The 18,902-nt window shown below is 37.7% G+C and overlaps 1 protein-coding gene across 2 annotated transcripts in view; it reads left to right on the top strand.

Moving 5' to 3' along the window:
• The first annotated feature begins 12,709 nt into the window (after positions 1–12,709).
• Positions 12,710–18,902, top strand: part of LOC120771080 (protein CBFA2T1) — a 74,910-nt gene continuing 68,717 nt past the window's right edge. The window contains exons 1-2 of one of the 2 annotated variants that reach the window (XM_040098902.1): positions 12,710–13,376; positions 14,340–14,607. In XM_040098902.1, the coding sequence (XP_039954836.1) occupies positions 14,605–14,607 (3 nt within the window). In that variant the 5' untranslated portion in view covers positions 12,710–13,376; positions 14,340–14,604. Of the gene's footprint in view, positions 14,608–18,902 lie in introns of both variants that reach the window. The other variant, XM_040098901.1, reaches the window with a different exon arrangement.

Here is an 18,902-nt window from a genome sequence, read left to right as displayed (position 1 = left end):
GATTTGTTGTTGACGCGAGTTAATGTAATTTTAGCCTAGCCAATTTCCAAGTTGTGTTGCTTATCACTATACATATATATATGTATATTCCGTAAAAAAGTATCACAGTATTATCAGGACATTAATTGTAATATCAAAGATATACATATGTATATATATATACATACGAATTAAGAGGTATGTCAAACAAACTTTGTAACTTTGGGGCTTGTGTTACACATGTCACTTAATTCACTCTCCATCAGTTATTTTATTGTTTCAAGTTTTAATGTATTCATCTGTTCAAGTGCCCTTTGAGGCAGCATTTCGACGCATTTTTTTAAATAATTAGCTTCAGTTCAAATGTGTATATTTCATTTTCGACGCTGGCCTAAATATATTTAGAAAGTCTTAACTAAAAAATTAATTCTTATGACAAGCGAAATCAGATCGCTGAAATGAGAAATGACGATCATATTACTTCTTCAGCGATGGCATTTTGAATGCTCGACTGCTTTCAGTAGAATTTATGTATTAACAAAATAAATATCTTTATATTATATATTTATTGCATATATGTATGTATATATAAATTTACAACTAGTTTAAGCCGCAGCCCAAGTAACCAGTCGATTTTCACTTTCAAATCTGAAATTTTCAAATTTTGTGTAGATATGTACCAGTACTACCCAAACATCATATTAAACAAGAAAAAACGTTAACTTCGGCTGCATCGAAGCTAATATACCCTTCACAGATGCATTTCTTTTAGTAACTACATATGTGTTCAGTTTGTATGGAAGCTATATGCTATAGTAATTCGTTCTGAACAATTTTTTTGGAGATTATATTGTTACCTTAAGCAGTAATCCATGCCAAATTTCGTGAAGATACCACGTCAAATGCGAAAGTTTTCCATACAAGAACCTGATCGAACGTTCAGTTTATATGGCAACTATGTATATGTTATAGTGGTCCGATATCGGCAGTTCCCACAAATGAGCAGCTTCTTGAAAATGACGTTTGCAAAATTTCAAAACGATATCTTAAAAACTGAAACACTAGTTCGTATATATACAGACAGACAGACAGACGGACATGGCTAAATCGACTCAGCTCGACATATTGTTCACTTACATATATACATATATGCTTTATAGGGTCTCCGATCCTTCTTTCTGGGTGTTACAAACTTCGTGACAAACTTAATACATTATACCCTGTTCAGGGCATAAATATATGATTTGTTTTAGTTTAAAAATTGCAAACTTCTTCAATAGGCTTAAGTTTAAATATTTCAAATTTGAATCATGTTTAAAAGAAAATTCATAAATATTTAACAATCAAGCAAAATCGCCCTATAATTAAATTAATCGTATGTTTTTTTGACCAGTTAGATGTTATTCAGGACATTCTAGGTGCAAACTAGTATACTCCCTAACTAGTTTAAAGTTTCAGGATTCCTTCAGCAAATATTCATAACGCATACGCACGAGTAGGTGTAATTGTCAAAAAAAAAATAATATTTGAGATTGTCGCAAAATAACCAAAGTTTGTGTCACATGCTCCAATTGTGCCACATTTGCTTTATGTATGTATATTTGCCCTTCCTGCTTCGTTTTTGTTGTCGCATAATTCAACGTTTTGATTGTTGTTGGTCGGGCGCCCTTGTCGGCAAAATACGTCAGCTTATCACAATTTGTCCGCTAACATTTCCCACGCAATTTCGTGCAATTTAGCAGACCTTGCACGAATTCGGAGGGCAACAACAGCTATAACAAGCATACAGCTGAAAATAGCAATAAAATCCCGAGGAGACGCATTGCCTTTACTACCGTTTTGGCACTGACTGTGTCGGTGGTAGTAGCTGTAGGGGTTGGCGGTGGGAATTGCCGTGATTTCAATTCATCTGCTACGTCGTCTACTTTATTTGCCGCATCAGCAACAAATGTTTCTCCTGCTCTCCCACTACGTTCTCCTGTAATTTGGCCACAGCTTGAGAGGCCAATTTAAGGCCGTCAGCAGGTTGCCATACTATAAGATTTGTAAAACAATTTATGCACTTAAGAGTAGATATGTGCCAGTATATAACCGACTATTTCATTAGCCTAAACTTAATGTACTACAAGTTGAAATAGTATTCAAATTTTAGAATTGTCTAAATGTGAAAATGAGCGCAGCAAACCCTGCTCATAAAGTTCCTGCTGAAAGAGCACTAACTTAAATATATGTAGCAGGAAAGTTTAAGCAATGATTAGGAAGCTTCAGCTCTATATCATTGATCCGGAAGTTTCAACACTATTTTTTAGTTAAGTTGCCACATCTACTATTGCTGTGCTCACCCAATTTCACTGGCATAGTTTGATATTATTTAAAAGTTGGACCCTTTTTAGATCATCCACCTCTGTGTATTTTAGATTTATATTTAGATTTTGAAAATGGAATGGAATTGATTAATTTTTTTTTTTACTTTAAACAGTGTTCCTATATTGTTTATTCAGCAAAACTCTATCGGAAATGAACGAATATATGTAAATATGTAAGAGGCGAAAAAGTTTTGAGGTCGAGAATCCTTAGAAGATGTGTGTTGCAGTGGAGGCTGAAGGGTCCAAATATTATTTGAATTCCTCAGGTTGAATTCTGAATATATTCCTGAAACTTTCCTTTCATATATGATGGAGTGGCGAAATCGCAATTTTCTCTTTAAGAGCATCTCGTTTTAATTTTTTGATTTCATTATATATAATTTATATACATTTTAGCCTTTGAAAGAAACGTTTTTTATAACCCTTTTTGATTATACAGTTATAAGAGATTCTATGCACATACCCAACCTTTAAAATGGTATTGGACTCGTTACGCTCTTTCACAATTGTAGTTGCTTGGTAGGCACTTAGTCTGGCAAAAGAAAATTGGTCTACTTCTACAGTAATTAATAATGGAAGAAATAATTTTAAGACTTTCTACTCAATTGTTCTTGTTTAAGCTTTTATGTTCTATATGCTTACAAAAAATTTAAAAATTAATCTTTTTAAGAATCTGAATATATTAAAAACTTATTTTAAAATTTTTGTAACATATACATATGTAGGTACAGAGTATAAAAGCTTTGTTGTTTGTATCACCTAAAACTAATCGAGATATATATAGAGCTCTAAGATAACGAGACGATTTGGAATCCAGGTGACTGTCTGTCTATTCGTCCATTCGCCCATTCGCCCGTTTGTGAGATGTTAGGAGACGATGAAACTTCGTATACATACATATATATGTAAGTACATGTTTACTGTCCCCATAAGAAGGTGGGGATTGTAAATATAAAATAATTTTTAATCGCCATAAATCGAAAGGGATATTGAGAAGAAAGGTACATGTTATATGCATAGTGGTTTTTATATCATAATATGTTGTTTTATTATTTTAAAATTATTGTTTTATAAGTGCTCTTTTGAGTGGTATGTTTTTCTTTCTACTATATCGATTTCAGGTATACAAAAAGTTGTGATCTCTGTCTTGCCCTAAATTGAGTCAAGTTTGCTTATATTGTTGTTGTTAATGTTTTCTAAGTCTATGCTTTTGATTTCAGCAGCAACCTTTTGCTCCTCTCTACGTTATTCAAGTTATTCTACAAGGGATGCGATTTTTTGTGTGTTATTTTTCATAATTTTTTGTATATTTTTTATGTTTGTTTTACATATGTTTGTAAACATATATACTTGAGCTTTGGTTTTCATTTCATCATTTTTTCACTTTTATCGAATGTTTGTTTTATACGATCTTTTATCCAGGCACATTACATCGGTATAAACTTTAACGCCTGTTTATTTTTGAATTGTGGTGTTTAGCAAAAAACTTGATAGTAACTTTTTATCCTGCTTTGATAACATTTTAAATGAAAAAACAGACATCCTGAGCAATTAGAGGTCTCAGAATCAGATTTTGAAGTTGAGATAAAAAAATTATTGGACACACTGTGTCACGAATGTAATTAATGAACGCAACGAGTCCTCTCAATACCTATTATAAATAGGGAAATGTGGCTTTTTTGGTATTTTTCCTGGGCAGAGCGAATATAAGCAGACATTTGAAAAAAAAAATAATTTGGAAGACAATAATTTATTTGTCACGACATACATATGTCCCTCTACAACTACTAATAAAATCGCAAAATGATAAAGAGCACGAACAAATTTGGAAGAACTCTAGACCTTCGTCCACCCGCTATTGCCGTCCTGTTCAAATTCAATTTCAAAAGAAATCAGTTCAAATGCACTAGATTTACGCAAGACCCTGCAAGGGAATTAACTTCAAAATATTCCTGGTATTTCTTCCTTCGTCAGTCCACAAATTTTTAATTCACGCGATGTTATTCAATATGCACCAGTTTCAATTGAAGAGCTTTCAGAAGAATCTGCTGAGTCAAGCAATAAGGACGTTAAGATGTATCGACTTTATCATACAAAAAAGAACTAACGGGTCTCTACACCTCCAACTACTCGAAACACTCCAACAATCGAAAACATACATATATACATATGTATGTATATTGGCCCTAACTAAGCTCCGCGGGAAGATGAAAAACTATCAGTCCAACGCATTAAGAAGGGGCATTTGTGGTTTGAAAAATTTTGAAAATGTAGCAGTGGCCTTACCGTTTAATTGGCTAAATGCTCATATGTATCTCCCAAACCGCTAAATTAAAAATTACCAAATTTGCACAGGACAAACTTTTTCGGTATTTTTTCGACAGTTGGAGAATGAGTGAACCCCATATAAAGGTTATATATGTTGAAACTACTGAAAACGCCAAAACTCAATAAAAAAAAGGCGTCAGAGGCATTAAATTTACACTTGAGATGGTGCGATAAGTTTCCATTGCAACCGGTATCAAAATTGGACAATGGTGTGTCACCGCCCACCTTTAAGTGAAATCCTATATCTCAGGACCTGCTGTACCGATCACCAAATTCGATACCTAACATTACCCTGAACATTCCTATATTAGGATGTAAAATGGTGGAAGTCGAACAACAGCCAAGCCTACTTCCCACATAATATACTTTTTTATTCTATATACTATAAGTATTTATTTCTTTTCATAGTATAACGAATATCGAATTCTTTCGCAACGTCTGTTTTAATAATAAATTTTACCAATGCCTTAAAATACCTCGGACGTTGCTCTTTAAAAATTGCAATAGCATAAAATGTTCGGTTAACAGAACTTAACCCTTCCTTACTTTTTTCTTAATTTGTTTTCATTAATTTGGCGCAATCTGGCAACCATCATCTACTTGCACACTTTTTGCGTCCAACATTCGATATGGCCGACTGTTTGCCCTCGGTGTGGTGTCGCTTCTCATTTATTGTTGCGCAATTGTTGGTCGTATGACCAAATCTCACCTAATGGCGTTTTTCATCATTTGCCGGCTGATGCTTGCTTTGAATTTGTGCTGGCTGCTGTGTGTAGACGGTGTGGCACTCCGGCAGCTGTGCACCAACTGATGGTGTTGTTTTGGGGTGGGTCGGTGGATCTTATGCGGGTTTATGTGCAAACTTCGTGTTCGGCTGCTGTTGGCATTTTGATGCTTATACTGTTTGCTGATGTTGTTGCTGTTGTTTCTGTTGTCGTTGTTAACACGGCTGGCACTTTCAGCTTACTTTGACTTTGGCCTATACTGTAGTGCCCTAGTGCGTGTGGGTATGCTTGTTTTTATTCCGATTGCACGCGAAGTTTTATGCCAAGCACAGCTTGTACCACCCCGCATATTGAATCGCAATTGGCATATTCTATGTGAGATGCTTATGGTTTCCTACAGTTTTGTAAAAATTTATTCCTTATTGGTGTCTTTTTTGTTTTGGTTATTCCCAAAACCTTGTTTTGTGCTCAGCTAGTTATAACTATTAGCGCAGACCGCTTACGCACTCATTGCATTTATTTCTTAGGTCATTTAGTTATTTAGTCACTGTTACTAGCATAAGACCGTCCGCAAGAGGCTTAAGAGGGGGCCTAACACTGAAACTTGCGTTACTCCATTCGAGATAAAGTAGCTCTTGGGGTCTTCGTCAGTATAGAAAATCAGGCTTCTGTTTTTAAAATTGCTTATTACAATGTGCATGAAATTTTGATCGAATGTTATGCAGAGCTTTGATTATGTGTGGTCAATTTACTGAGTTGAATGCTTTCTTTACATCCAATGTATGTAAATATCTCTCAGTATTTTTTGCACAATCCGCAGTATCACGACTTCTTTTAGTGCGTCAACAGTAGATCTCTTTTTTATAAATCCCTATTGTCTCTCCGAGAATCTCCCGGTTTTATGAATTGCTAAGTTTCGTATTTTCTTTGCTATTAGCAATTTTTTCTTCTTCCGTGACGAACGAGTGTAACTCTGCAGTTTCTGTTCTTTGCTTCACATAGGAAATCACAAAACTTTTAAAAATATGATTTTTTGCTACGGGTAATTGTCGAATTCACGAGCTTTTTGTAGCTTTTAAATACTTTCTGAGACCATTTTACTTCGCTCCACCCGGCTACACTCTAGGCGATGCCTAGTTAAATTTCAGAGCTTTGGAATTTGCGTTTGTTCCACGCATTGTTGCGTAGAATACTGTGACCAGTTCCTTTTGTATTGCGGATATAGTACGTCAGGCGGCGTCGTCGCCAGTTGCCTTTGTCTTTTGCGACAGACTAGCTTAAACAGGGCTGTATTAAAGTGTTGTGAATTCCAGCTTCCCTTTCAAGAAGTGGTTCTGCTAAAAAGTTCTGTCTCTCGGGAGCACCGTATTTTATATGTAAATAATTGCCATATGGGTACTATTTGTGATTATGTTTGATAAAAGTACGTTAAAATCGCTCTTAAGAAGAAATCTTCAAATTCAAAAATTGCTGCTATGGGACGATCATAAAAACTTATAAAAAAATAACTTCTTATTCACCCATGTGAAACATATTTAAGGGACTCAGGAGCAGGTCTTTAAGGGTTGTCCCTTGCAAGACAATAGTTATTTCCGAACCCTGAAAGTATTGCTCACTTAGTATGGCGATATCAATGTTTAAACTGCAGTATCTTCACTTGCCCAGAGACTTCATTGTGTCAAGGTACTTGGGACAAGACTGAGCACATGTGTTTGCTAAGTGTCCTGCGATTCCTAAAATGTGAATAGAGAAAACTTGTGTGTCGGATTACAACATTTATACGCCATGTGGCGATATTGAAGCACCGGGGAATAGAAAATATTCCTGAAGGTGGCAGATCGACCACCCGATCTTTATTTTTCCCAACTCAAGTGCGGCTTTGGCATCGTGGGCACGCCTGTATACAAGAGCTATCTGTTTTCGCTCAAGTTTCTTCGAGGATAGTTATTTCGTCGAGGTCTTTGCACACGTTCGTGACGTTGTGGGTTCTAGGCTGTATCATAACCATTACACATACATTGGTACTTTGGAAAGATTCGGCTCTTTTGTCTTCTATATTTCTTCAGTTCAGTTCAAATACCAGGTATCCTTTTAGAGTTTTCCAAAAGTAGGTTACGTTGTTTCCTCCAGTTCGCTGCCATTATTTTTCTCATGATATCTTTATATGTTATATAATCTTTTTTGAGACTATTATGGCGTCTGCTTTTGATCCATGGTGTTTAGTTGTGGTGTTTTTTCGTGTTATTTTCACTATCTTATACTTTTTTGTTTGAGTTTTCAGGATTCTAAGTAGCTCATCTCCCGCAGTGTTTTTGAAGTATTTGCCACTTTACAAATTGGGAATACTTGAGCAACTTGATCAGCTTGCTCCATTATTCTCTTCGATAGATTTTTGAATTTCTCGACTCTCTCATGCAGGCATATAGGCCTGGTTCAAATATGTGTATTTTTAGTGCAAAATTGTATTCTTGGATATTTTGCAGTCTTGATCTGATATCTTATTTTGCTAAGATCTTAGAATTCTTCCTTTCCACCCGAGTTTACTTATTCTAAGCTGAAAAAGTAACCGTTCTTAAAAAATACTTTCTATTATTAAGCTAACTCATATGTTGGCCGATATATGCGGTTTAAAGTCATCCGGAAATTGAAATATCTTTATATTAGATATATGAGGGCTTAGAAAAGTATTAACCCGATTAAACACATTTTTAGCAAACATACATACTGTAACGGATTCTCTCCAAATTTCAATTATATACATACATATCTCACATATTGACCATTACTTTCTGTAAAAAGTCAACTATAATACTGGGTAAAAATGTAGGTGCCTGAACAGGTTTGGTTAGACTTGAGTAATTTTAAGTCATAAGGTTGCACACCTCCAATGCACTATTCGTGCAAATTTTTGTTCTGATATATTAATTGATTCTTGATTTCTGCACTGGGCAAATGGAATTTAAAATTGTGTTATATGGGAAATAGACTTAGTTTTAGCCTGATTTTGTTCACACTGTAAGATAGGAGAATTTGGTTGAAATCGGCCTAGAAGGTTTCGAGGTATGTGATTTTATCTGAAAGTGGCCGGTGCCACGCCTATCAGCAAATTTTGACACCTGCTTATTTAAAGTCCTCCAGCAGGAGCGCTTCCGTTTTTCGTTTGTATATAGATATTTTTCCAAATTAGTAAATTTTCGAAACTAACTTAAAACTTTAAAGTAACTAACTTAAAACTATAACAAAATAAATTTTTCTAATGTTACTCTTTCGAAGAAGTACTTCGTACAGTTTGAATCTGTTATTTGTCCACTGCTCTTATTCTCATATTCTTATAAACATCAATATGTACATACACACACATACATATATGCATGTGGAGGTAAAGCTTTCCAGGAAAAGCCACTACTAGGAAAGCCCTACTTCACACGAGCCAGGATCTGTGGAATCAACTTTTATAGCTGCTATATACCACCGAGTGTTCCGCAAGGCGCGTTTGAGAGGATTTTGGATGATCTGGTACAGGAAGCCCTAACAACTACGAATAACGTGGCAGCAGGCGATTTCAACGCGTGGGCTGCGGACTGGGGAAGTGTTAGTACGAACAAACGAGGAGACGCTCTTCTCAAGGTCTTTTCATTGCTCGAAGTGGTGCTATTGAATACTGGAAATAGGAACACCTTCGAAAAAAATGGTGGTAGATACGTGATTGAATTCACATTTGTTAGTAGCCTGTTGGTACGATCAACATGCTGGGAAGTGTCTGACCTCTATACGCATAGTGACCACTTAGCTATCATAATGGAGATCGGAAAATCCAGGAGTGGAATATACACGCACACAAAGATGGTACAGACAAAAAGGTGGAAAGCCGAAACTTTTGACGAAGACCTCGTCCGACTTATGCTGGATGACAACATTGCAAGTGTAGAAGATACAGAACGGCAGGCGTAGATATTGGTGAGGCATGTCAACAAAGCATGTGACGCTGCAATGTGCAGGAAAAATCAAGGCGCTAACGCTTACAGACAGCCTGCATACTGGTGGAATAGTGCAATCGACAGCCTGAGAACTGATTGCAACAAAGCCAAGGCGTTCCTGCCAGAGAATACGGACTTCACCAGAATACGAAAACCTGCGCGAAAGTTTTAAGAGGAAACGCCGTGAGCTCAAGAAAGCAATCAAAAGAAGCAAACTCTCCTGTTTCAAAGAGCTCTGCGAAAATGCCGATGAGAACCCATGGGGCGATGCGTACAAAATAGTGATGACAAAACTCAAAGGAAGCAAAGAGAGAACACCAACCTGTCCCACCCTATTGAAAAACATCGTGGAAACGCTTTTTCCTATGCAGAGGAACGAAGGACCTTCATTATCAAATATATCTATGGTAATAGATGAACCATCGGTCACCAACGATGAAGTGATAGAAGCAGCCAAAAGGTTTGGAAATACCAAAACACCGAGCCTAGATGGAATCCCCAACAAGGCCCTTAAAACGGCTATAGCACACAAAGCGGTTCCCTTTTCACAGCTCTTTACCCGCTGTTTGCAAGAAGGTGTCTTTCCAAAAATTTGGAAGAAACAGCGCTTAGTACTTTTGCAGAAACCAAACAAACCGGCTGGAGAACCAAGTTCGTACCGCCCTCTCTGCGTGCTAGACACGCTTGATAAAATTTTGGAGAGAATAATATGCATACGACTGGAGAAGTATCTGGAGCAAGAATATCCAGGACTCGACGAAAACCAATTTGGTTTTCGTAAGCACAAGTCAACTATCGATGCGATCACAAAAGTGACAAATGTGGCAAGCAAGGCTATCGAAGGAACGAGGTGGATGTATGGTACGAAAGAATACTGTGCAGTCGTAACGTTTGACGTTAAAAATGCGTTCAATTCTGCGTATTGGCCATACATAATGAGCGCTCTGGAAGACAAAAGAACACCGAAGTATCTGTTGAGAATTATCTCCAAATACCTGTCGAATAGGCTGCTACTCTATGATACCGATGAGGGACCAAAACAGTACAGGGTGACGGGAGGGGTACCACAAGGCTCAGTGCTAGGTCCACTGCTGTGGAACGTGTTATATGACGGAGTACTTCGACTACCATTAGAAAGAGGGGTCCAAATCATCGGGTACGCCGATGACATTGCGGTAACGGTGGTAGGAAAAGAAATCAGTCAAGTAGAAAGTTTATGTGAAGACACCGCTTCAAGAATAAAGAGCTGGCTCACGGCAAAAAAAGCTTCAATTAGCAGCCCAAAAAACGGTAACGCAGTGATAATTACCAGCAGAAAAAAATTAGAAATGCTACTTTCAATATTGATGGCCATAGCATAACGACTCAGCAGTCGTTAAAATACCTGAAGCGTTGAAATAGACACGCGGCTTGGTACTTGGCATTGAAAGTCATGTGCAAAAGCAGCCCCATGAATAACGGTGGCCCCTATCCAGGATGATGGCTAATATTGGAGGACCAAGCCAGGGCAAGCGAGCACTCTTGGCTAAAGCAGGTCAGTCGGTGCTAATGTATGCGGCGCCAATATGAGGACCAGCAATGTATAACAAGACATACGCGAAGAAAGCAAGAACTCTGACTCGGCTAAATGCAATAAGAGTTATTTGTGGATTTTGCATGTATGAAGCACGGAGGCGAAAGAATGTAGCGGGTATCATACCGCCGGACATAATGGCGTTAGAGCTCAAAAGAGTCTACGAAAAATCAAGAAGCGTTAGGAGGCGTCTTACAACAGCGGAGCGGAAAATAAAGAAAGGAGGAAAGTTTATGTGAAGTGGCAGAGGCGCTGGGACATAGCAGACAATGGAAGGTGGACATACAAGCTAATCAGAAATGTGAAAACATGGGTGGAGAGGAAGAATGGCGATTCTGATTACTACCTGACACAATTCCTGACCGGACACGGATGCTTTCGAGAGTACCTGTACAAATACGGCCACGATAACGGAACAGAATGTTCATTCTGCGGAAATGGCAGCGAAAACGAACAGCATATTTTCTTTTACTGCCCGAAATTCGAAGCAGAAAGAAAAGACATAGAAAGTATTATCAACGAACGTGTGACTCTAGAGAATATCGTGCACCACATGATAAAATGCAAAATCGTGTGGAATAAAGTGAAGAATTGGTCCGCAATTGCGATGCAAGAACTAAGAAAAAAGGAAAGGCAACGAAGTAGCGATAGCAGAAGCGTTAGAGAAGAGTAGTCCAGAAAGGTGCCCACGAAGAGCCAATTTTGGCTGAGCCTGGTCCTGCGAAGAAATACTTAACGGCAGTGCCGTAGGATCAGTGAAATGCAGTCGGAGTTAGGGTTTAGTACGTAGGTGTACTGTTACGCAAGTTCAGCATGGTATGATCATCCATACTGGGCGTGGTCCCGAAAGAGGTGCACCCTTAGCGTGCAGTATGAATCGTGCATGCCGTCCAGGAATGACGGTATCTATGAAAGATTCCCCCTTCGAAACAAAAAAAAAAAAAATATGCACATATGTATGTATGTATATACGTTCATATACAAATATGTCCGTCAGTCTCAAGCAACGTATAAAAATTTTTAATTAAAATATTAGTACGTCACAACAATACCATTTTGCAGTGCCATCATTCGAATACAACAACTTTGGCTTGCCATTCATTCATATGGAATAACATCGATAATACCAGATCAAGCATACAACCGCAGTGGAGGCAAATGCAATTGCTTAAGTGAGCAAAAAATAAGGAAAGGAAGGAAAAAACACCGGCTGCTCTTGAATGCTCATCGATGGCTGTCAGTTATTGCTTTACATATTTTTCAGTTTTTTGTTTTTGTCTGAAGCAAACGCCTCTGTTCAGCGACTGTGTGTATGTATAAATGTTTGTGTATGTGCATGTATAAAGAGAACGACGACTCATTGGCAGAGCAAAGAATGTAAGCGAAAGGTGCACAGCAGCTGTGAGCAGGCAGGCGCCGAAGGCATTTAGGCAACTGCCGCACACACTGTGCGCACTCATCAAGGGAACAGCTGTTTTGCTTGCCATACAAACGACATCCACAACTACAAATTATTGGATAGCGCGCATGCGTCAGAAAAGCATTTTCCAATTGTTATGGTGGACAACAGATGGAAGAAACGACAGCAAGCGTATGAGTCAATGCACATACACACACCCAACATATTAGCTAAGAGAGCGTGAAACTACGAGAGAGCAAAGAACTCAGTGTCGGGCACGACAGGACTAAACAGTAATGACATTTTAGCCAAAACGTTTTTTCGACCAAAATCGTAATGCCAAATATTAACGCGCCGTCGAACCGTGAGCACGTTCAAGCGGACAAATTACTGGATGCGAGGTCAAAGTAAACAACTGGTTCGAAGGCACATTCCCAACTGCACCGTGCTCGTATGAAACAAAAGCAAACCAGTCAGGCTAGTCATTTTGTCTTTGCAAACGCAAAGCAATGCAGCAAAGACAATTGAAATTCCGATGAGAACGTGGCGCTGGTGTTACGACCAGCTATCGGATCATATGAACTCAGTGCCATCGGAATTCGAGTTAGTGCCGGTTGTGTATGGCGACCGAACAAAAACAAGCGGACCGGTTTTGTTGATCAGCACCTCCACTCTATGCCAAAATCGTTGCGCGGTGCTTAGTGAAAAGGTGCATATTTAGAAATATAAGTGATTTCTCTAAGAAATGAAAGTGAAGAAAGTTTGTGTCCTTAGTCTTTTGTGCACATACTCCTTGAATGCCCTTTTATGTAGATTTTAGCGAGCGAACGAAAAAATTTAAAATATAATTAATTTATAAAAATTATAAACTAAAATGAAAACAACGCAACAAAAAAGTACTGGGCTTGCTAATGCCAAGACGAAGCAATGAAAATTTTATTTGCGTAAGTCGTACAACATATGCCATCGCGCAGCTGTTTTAATATTTTGCAACAAACACCGCGTTGCTGAAGGAATGAAATTCAAAAGGTAAAGCAATTGTAGTAATAATAAGCAAAAAACAAAAAACCAAAAAATAATTGAAACGCAAAAAATTAAAAGTGGAAACTGGACTGCTGAACAAATTTTTAAATTGTTCACCGATGAAGCATAAATAAATTTTGCGCAAAAGTGTATTAAACAGATGCCCCGCGGTGCGAAAGTTAAGTAAAAACAGCTATCAGAAGTAGGCAGCCGCAGCCGCCAGCCTAAAATAATAAAAAAATAAACATTGGAAACTTAACTACAAGTGCAATAACAACAAGTGCATTCGCATTGCATTCAAAGGCAAAGTTATTGACAAAAGGTAAACAATAAAGTCACAGTGAAGCGTTCCCGAGCAAAGCAGTTGCACGTGTCTAAGTGTGGACCTTTAAGAGGAAGCTCATATACTCGGGGTAAAAACAAACCGCTGCAACCTAGTGCATACGCTTCTTGGCTGCAACCTAGTACATTAGCCTCTACTACACCCCCTCACATTTCGGCTGTGTGGACCGTAGATGTGCCCCGGCTGAAACGTTGAGAAGGATAGAAAGCAGCTGCAGCTGTTTCACTGTGTCATCCAACTGACTGCCGCACAAAATAAAAAGACTGCATACATACATACCATATAATAGCGTGTGTACATATGTATGTCGAAAAATAATTATGGGTGCGAAATTGTGAAACAAAAATAATAAAGAAAGATACACCGTGGAGATGTTCAAAATTTGAGAACTTTCATAAATTCAACCGCTTTACAAAACACCGGGAAATAGACGGCGAATTGATATAAAACAGCAGCTCCCACCCATGATGTACATACATATGTAGGAGCTTTCAAGGCGTAAGCAATAACTAATTATAAGTAACTGTCAAAGAAGCTAAAAATATAACAATCGTTGTGCACGCGGTATCTTCGGCGGATCGACCAGTGATCTTTTAATATTCTCTTAAATGTTTGAATTGTGATAGATTAAGTTGGGCTTTGTGCTGTGAGCGTTTTGGAACTAAATCAATGATCAATCAACGTCTTCTCCAACCCAATTCACTAAGAAACGCATATGTTGTACTCTATCAATCATATGGCCCTCTCCCCTATAATATTTAAGATGAGAAGATGTTCATAAACTCTTCATTTTGTCAATAATTGAAAAATTTTCACACTTTACGCCTCTTGGCAATCGTGACTTGGTAAACATTTGCACTGGCGGCATTTTTCTCCTTGGCACATTTTATTATGGTGAGTACACATTAACAATTTTACTTTAATTGCCAGCTAAATAAATTTTGAGACTTATATAATAATTTAAAAAATCATGTATATATTTGTGGACTACATAAGGTCCACATAAATAGCGTTAAATGTAATTTCTATTATCTTATTATAATTTAAGCGTATTTAACGTCCACTTTGCGGGCACCCTAAGTGCCGTTTTCTCAATGTCTGGCTAGCAGCCTTCTGTCTTTTAAGTTCTTCCTAACTTAATCATTACTCCTTCTTTCGTAAATTGAACAGACATTAAGAACTCAGCCCTAAAACTATTGTAATACTAAACGGTAAGATGTTTCTCCATACAAATTAGGATTTTTTTATTTTTGTATATACATACATATAACAATACATAATGATTGTAAGATTATATCGTTCATTTGTCCTTATTTATTATCAAGCGACATTTCAAGAATGCATAAATACTTTACTCTGAGCTAAAAGCCAGTTGCTAAAAGTTCTCAAAAACGCACTCATGATGTAAAGTCAGATTATAAATCAATTATGATTTTCTATAGTGCAACAGAATGCTATTGGATTTCTGAGCGAAGCAAAAAGCTATACACGAATCAGTTGACATTATTTATAATGGAATAAAGGTAACAGATTAGATTAGGTTAAGTTAGATAGCTGATCCCTCAACGTGGCGGAGGAATCACACTTAGACTGTTCATTCAGTACTTTGTGAAGTCAAATGAAAAACTCCAGTGGCTAGCTATTAGCTGTCGGAAAAGCGCACTGAACCTACATATAACAAATTTGCTAAGGTGCTTTGTGTCTATTTCTGCTATATCACCTGGATGTCTAAGTGTATGAGACCCGTGGTATTTATCCCTTGTTTTGGCTAAAGCGAGGAGAAAGTGTTGTGATTTTTCTATCTCATCTTCTTCCAAACAGCTGATGCAGCTGGCATCCGGTAAGATGTTCTGCCTTACTGCATGAATCCCGATGGTACAGTGTCCTGTTAAAATTCCAATAAGCATTGGAAGGAGAACCTTGCTAAGAGCGAAGAGCTCCCTACACCTCTTCCGATTCACTACAGACCAAAAGGCCTTACGGCTGCAAAGCTGGTGGTAGTTGATCAGCGCGTGCGGTTCAGTAGCAAATCACAGGAAGCCAATGGAGCCGCTACCCGTTCCCATTTTGTAGAACTTGAAGTACCTGTCCTAGCAAGCTCATCAACCTTACAGTTTCCTGCAATACCACGGTTGCCAGGCACCCAAGACTAATATCGCTGCCATACTATCGAAGTGGATGGTCACCACTGTGAAGAAGGTTCCGCTTTGGAGCAGTAGATCTACAAATTAATTCAGGAAAATTTTATATATCTCAAACACATAATTATTACCAAAAATCTTAAAGGAAAACAATCCCAATACCACATACTATTAACATGTCACTTAGTAAAAAAATAATCATATATAGCAAAGACAGCCGGATGTTCGAAAATTCTGATATTGGTTATATGGCGGGTAAGTCAAGTTTTCGCTCAAATTTATCTACAAAGTATTTTAGGCACAAATGTACACTGTTATGAGTAAAACAAGCTAGCTAATTTTAATTGAGATAACTCACATATTGGCCGATATTTGCGGTCCAAAGTCACCCCAAAGTTCAAATATCTTTATATTATGTATATGGAGGCTAAGGGAGGGATTGGTCCGATTAAACCCATTTTTGACATACATACATACCCTAGTCAGAGAAGTGCTATCCCTGAATTTAATTAATACATTTCAGACATTGACCGAAATTTTCGAACAAAAATCAACTATAGGTGCTGGCATTATTCGTAGAAAGTTTATTCCCGTAATATTAATTGCTTTTTGATTTGTGTACTGAAAATTAAAATCCTTCAAAAATCATCTTGGGCGACAAAGAGATTCCTCGTATGAACATAGTCATTAATGTTGCGTTGATGGCAGTGAACACAAAATGGCCACATGATATGTGCCAAATATGACGCGCTGTTTGTTTCCTTCAAATTGATTACTTCAGCTGTTTGGCAGCTGCTCGGTACCACTTTTGAAATCATATTCACATGCGCACATGTGAAATTACCAAGTAAATAAGTATACGAGGCATAGAGTCAGTGGAACACTATCTTATTCCATCTCTATTTATGTATTATATGTATATTTGAAAATGAAATAAATGCTTACAGGTATGAATGCGTAATGTATATACAAGTATGAATAAATGTTTGTGCCCTAGTCCACAAGAGTTTTGTTGTTTTCAGGAATTTATGGATTGTGTCACGTGCATTAAATGCTTTGTTTATTCACATTCAGGTTTACCAAGGTATTCTGGATATAAAAAAACAGAGTATGATTTTGATAGTTAGTAATTATTAATTAATTGATAATGGGTAAAAGTTATTACGATGTGATACGCACATCTCCGAAGTCAAACACCGAATCGTTAAAGCTGAGAAAATAGCGTCCGTTTCAGATGAAAAATTATATAGATAAGGAATATAATTTAATAATAATCGTTGTTATTTAGTACAGGGTGTTCCAAAATTAAGTCTATCTCCGAAAAGAAACAGCCATTAATTTAGGGTACTCAAATATTGATTTGGATCCATCGCGCCGATGATAGGAAAGAAGGTGCCCATTAGGGTGGGTCGATTCCGGACTTTTTTCGATTCGGGATTTCTAATAGTGCGGAAAAGTTGCCTTAGTACTTCCTGATTCCAATGCAACTTTTTGTTTTGAGATCGGATTGCATCTTCAACCCCAACTCCGGCCTTGAAATTTCGGAAATTCGCCTAAAATCGTGAAATTGTCTACCTAAAATCGGCCTGCGTCCACACTTCTTGACGTTGATTTCGCCGAGTGCTATCACTCACATTTATTCACCTACGCTAAAGGACACGTTCGGATAGGTCTCCACATAAATATTTTTTCATCGAGTTCCTTCACTCTTGTCGTTGATTTCGCCGAGTGCTATCACTTATATTCTCTCAACAGAACACAGAACTCAAAATGTCTGTATCTAATTTTAAATTTAGACAGAAATGTCCTGTGTTTGGCATATATCCGAACAATCTCTCTGAGTCCCAGTTACCTACTTACCAGGATGTTCTTTTGTGTTATCAGTTTGAAAGATTTCGTATAGGGCGACTCCGAGGCGACAACTATGAACCTAGGAGTAAAGAGGTTACAGAAATAGTTGCAAAAAAGGTTGAAAATACTTTCAAAAAGTCATCTATTCCGATAGTTTCACACACCAGAGTTGTACAAATGCTCACCACATACCATAAGAGATTTCTGACTCTTAAACAAATGTTTTTAAGGAATTCAATAGGTTTGAGCTCTAAAAGAGACGACTTTGTCACTTCTGCCGGAAAATTATTTGGCATCGCTGCTTGTAAATGCATTTATTTTTCTTTTTGCACTTGTCCAAAGGAAAGGAAAGTTCCTATCAATGAACAACTATTTCTCTTGGACCAGAGAACCAGAAGAATTGGTCGCATTGGAAGTGTTGATCTACCTGAAATTAAAAAGATTACAAAGAAAAATGAACGTAAAGAAAAGCTTTCAAAACGTCATTCAACATCAACACTTACTAGAAAAGTATCAGCTAGAACACGTGACCATTCAGATTAGCCAGACTCTCATACAGACGACAACAATGTAGGTGCGTCGCACATGGATTCTTCCAAAAACGATGCTGATGATGAACTTTCTCTTCCATCCTCTAAAACCAAACAAAACACACTAGTACTCGTATTAGAACACACTGCTTTAGCTGCCCAAAGATTTGGAGTAAGTGATAGAGCAGCGGCCTTGATTGTTTCATCTGCTTTTCTGGATGTCAAAAAAAGCAGGTTTGATAACAGAGGATCAGGCTAGCTTTGTCACTGACAAATGCAAGATTAGTCGGGCAAAAAAAAAGTGTTGGAGTTAAGCTCCAAAACACCGAAAGTATTGACTCTGTATATGGGCTGTATTTTGACGGCCGTAAAGACAATACACTTACACAAGTCAGCGAAGTTGAAAAGTACTACCGCGACACTGTCAAAGAGGAACATATTTCTCTTATAGTGGAACCTGGTTGTCATTACTTTGGCCACGTCACCTCTCCTTCCGGGTCAGTTGAGGATGACACGCAAGCTACTTATATGGCAACATTTACAAGAACTGAAGAACTGAATTGCAGTTGATGTGGAACATCTAGAAGTTGTCGGTGCTGATGGCACCAACACGAACACAGGTTGGAAAGGTGGAATCATTCGGAAACTAGAAGAAAGAATAGGTAGG

This window comes from Bactrocera tryoni, chromosome 3 (assembly GCF_016617805.1).
Source record: "Bactrocera tryoni isolate S06 chromosome 3, CSIRO_BtryS06_freeze2, whole genome shotgun sequence".
Taxonomy (NCBI): Eukaryota; Metazoa; Arthropoda; class Insecta; order Diptera; family Tephritidae; genus Bactrocera; species Bactrocera tryoni.
The sequence above is the reverse complement of the archived record's forward strand: the minus strand, read 5'-3'. Positions and strand labels throughout refer to the sequence as shown.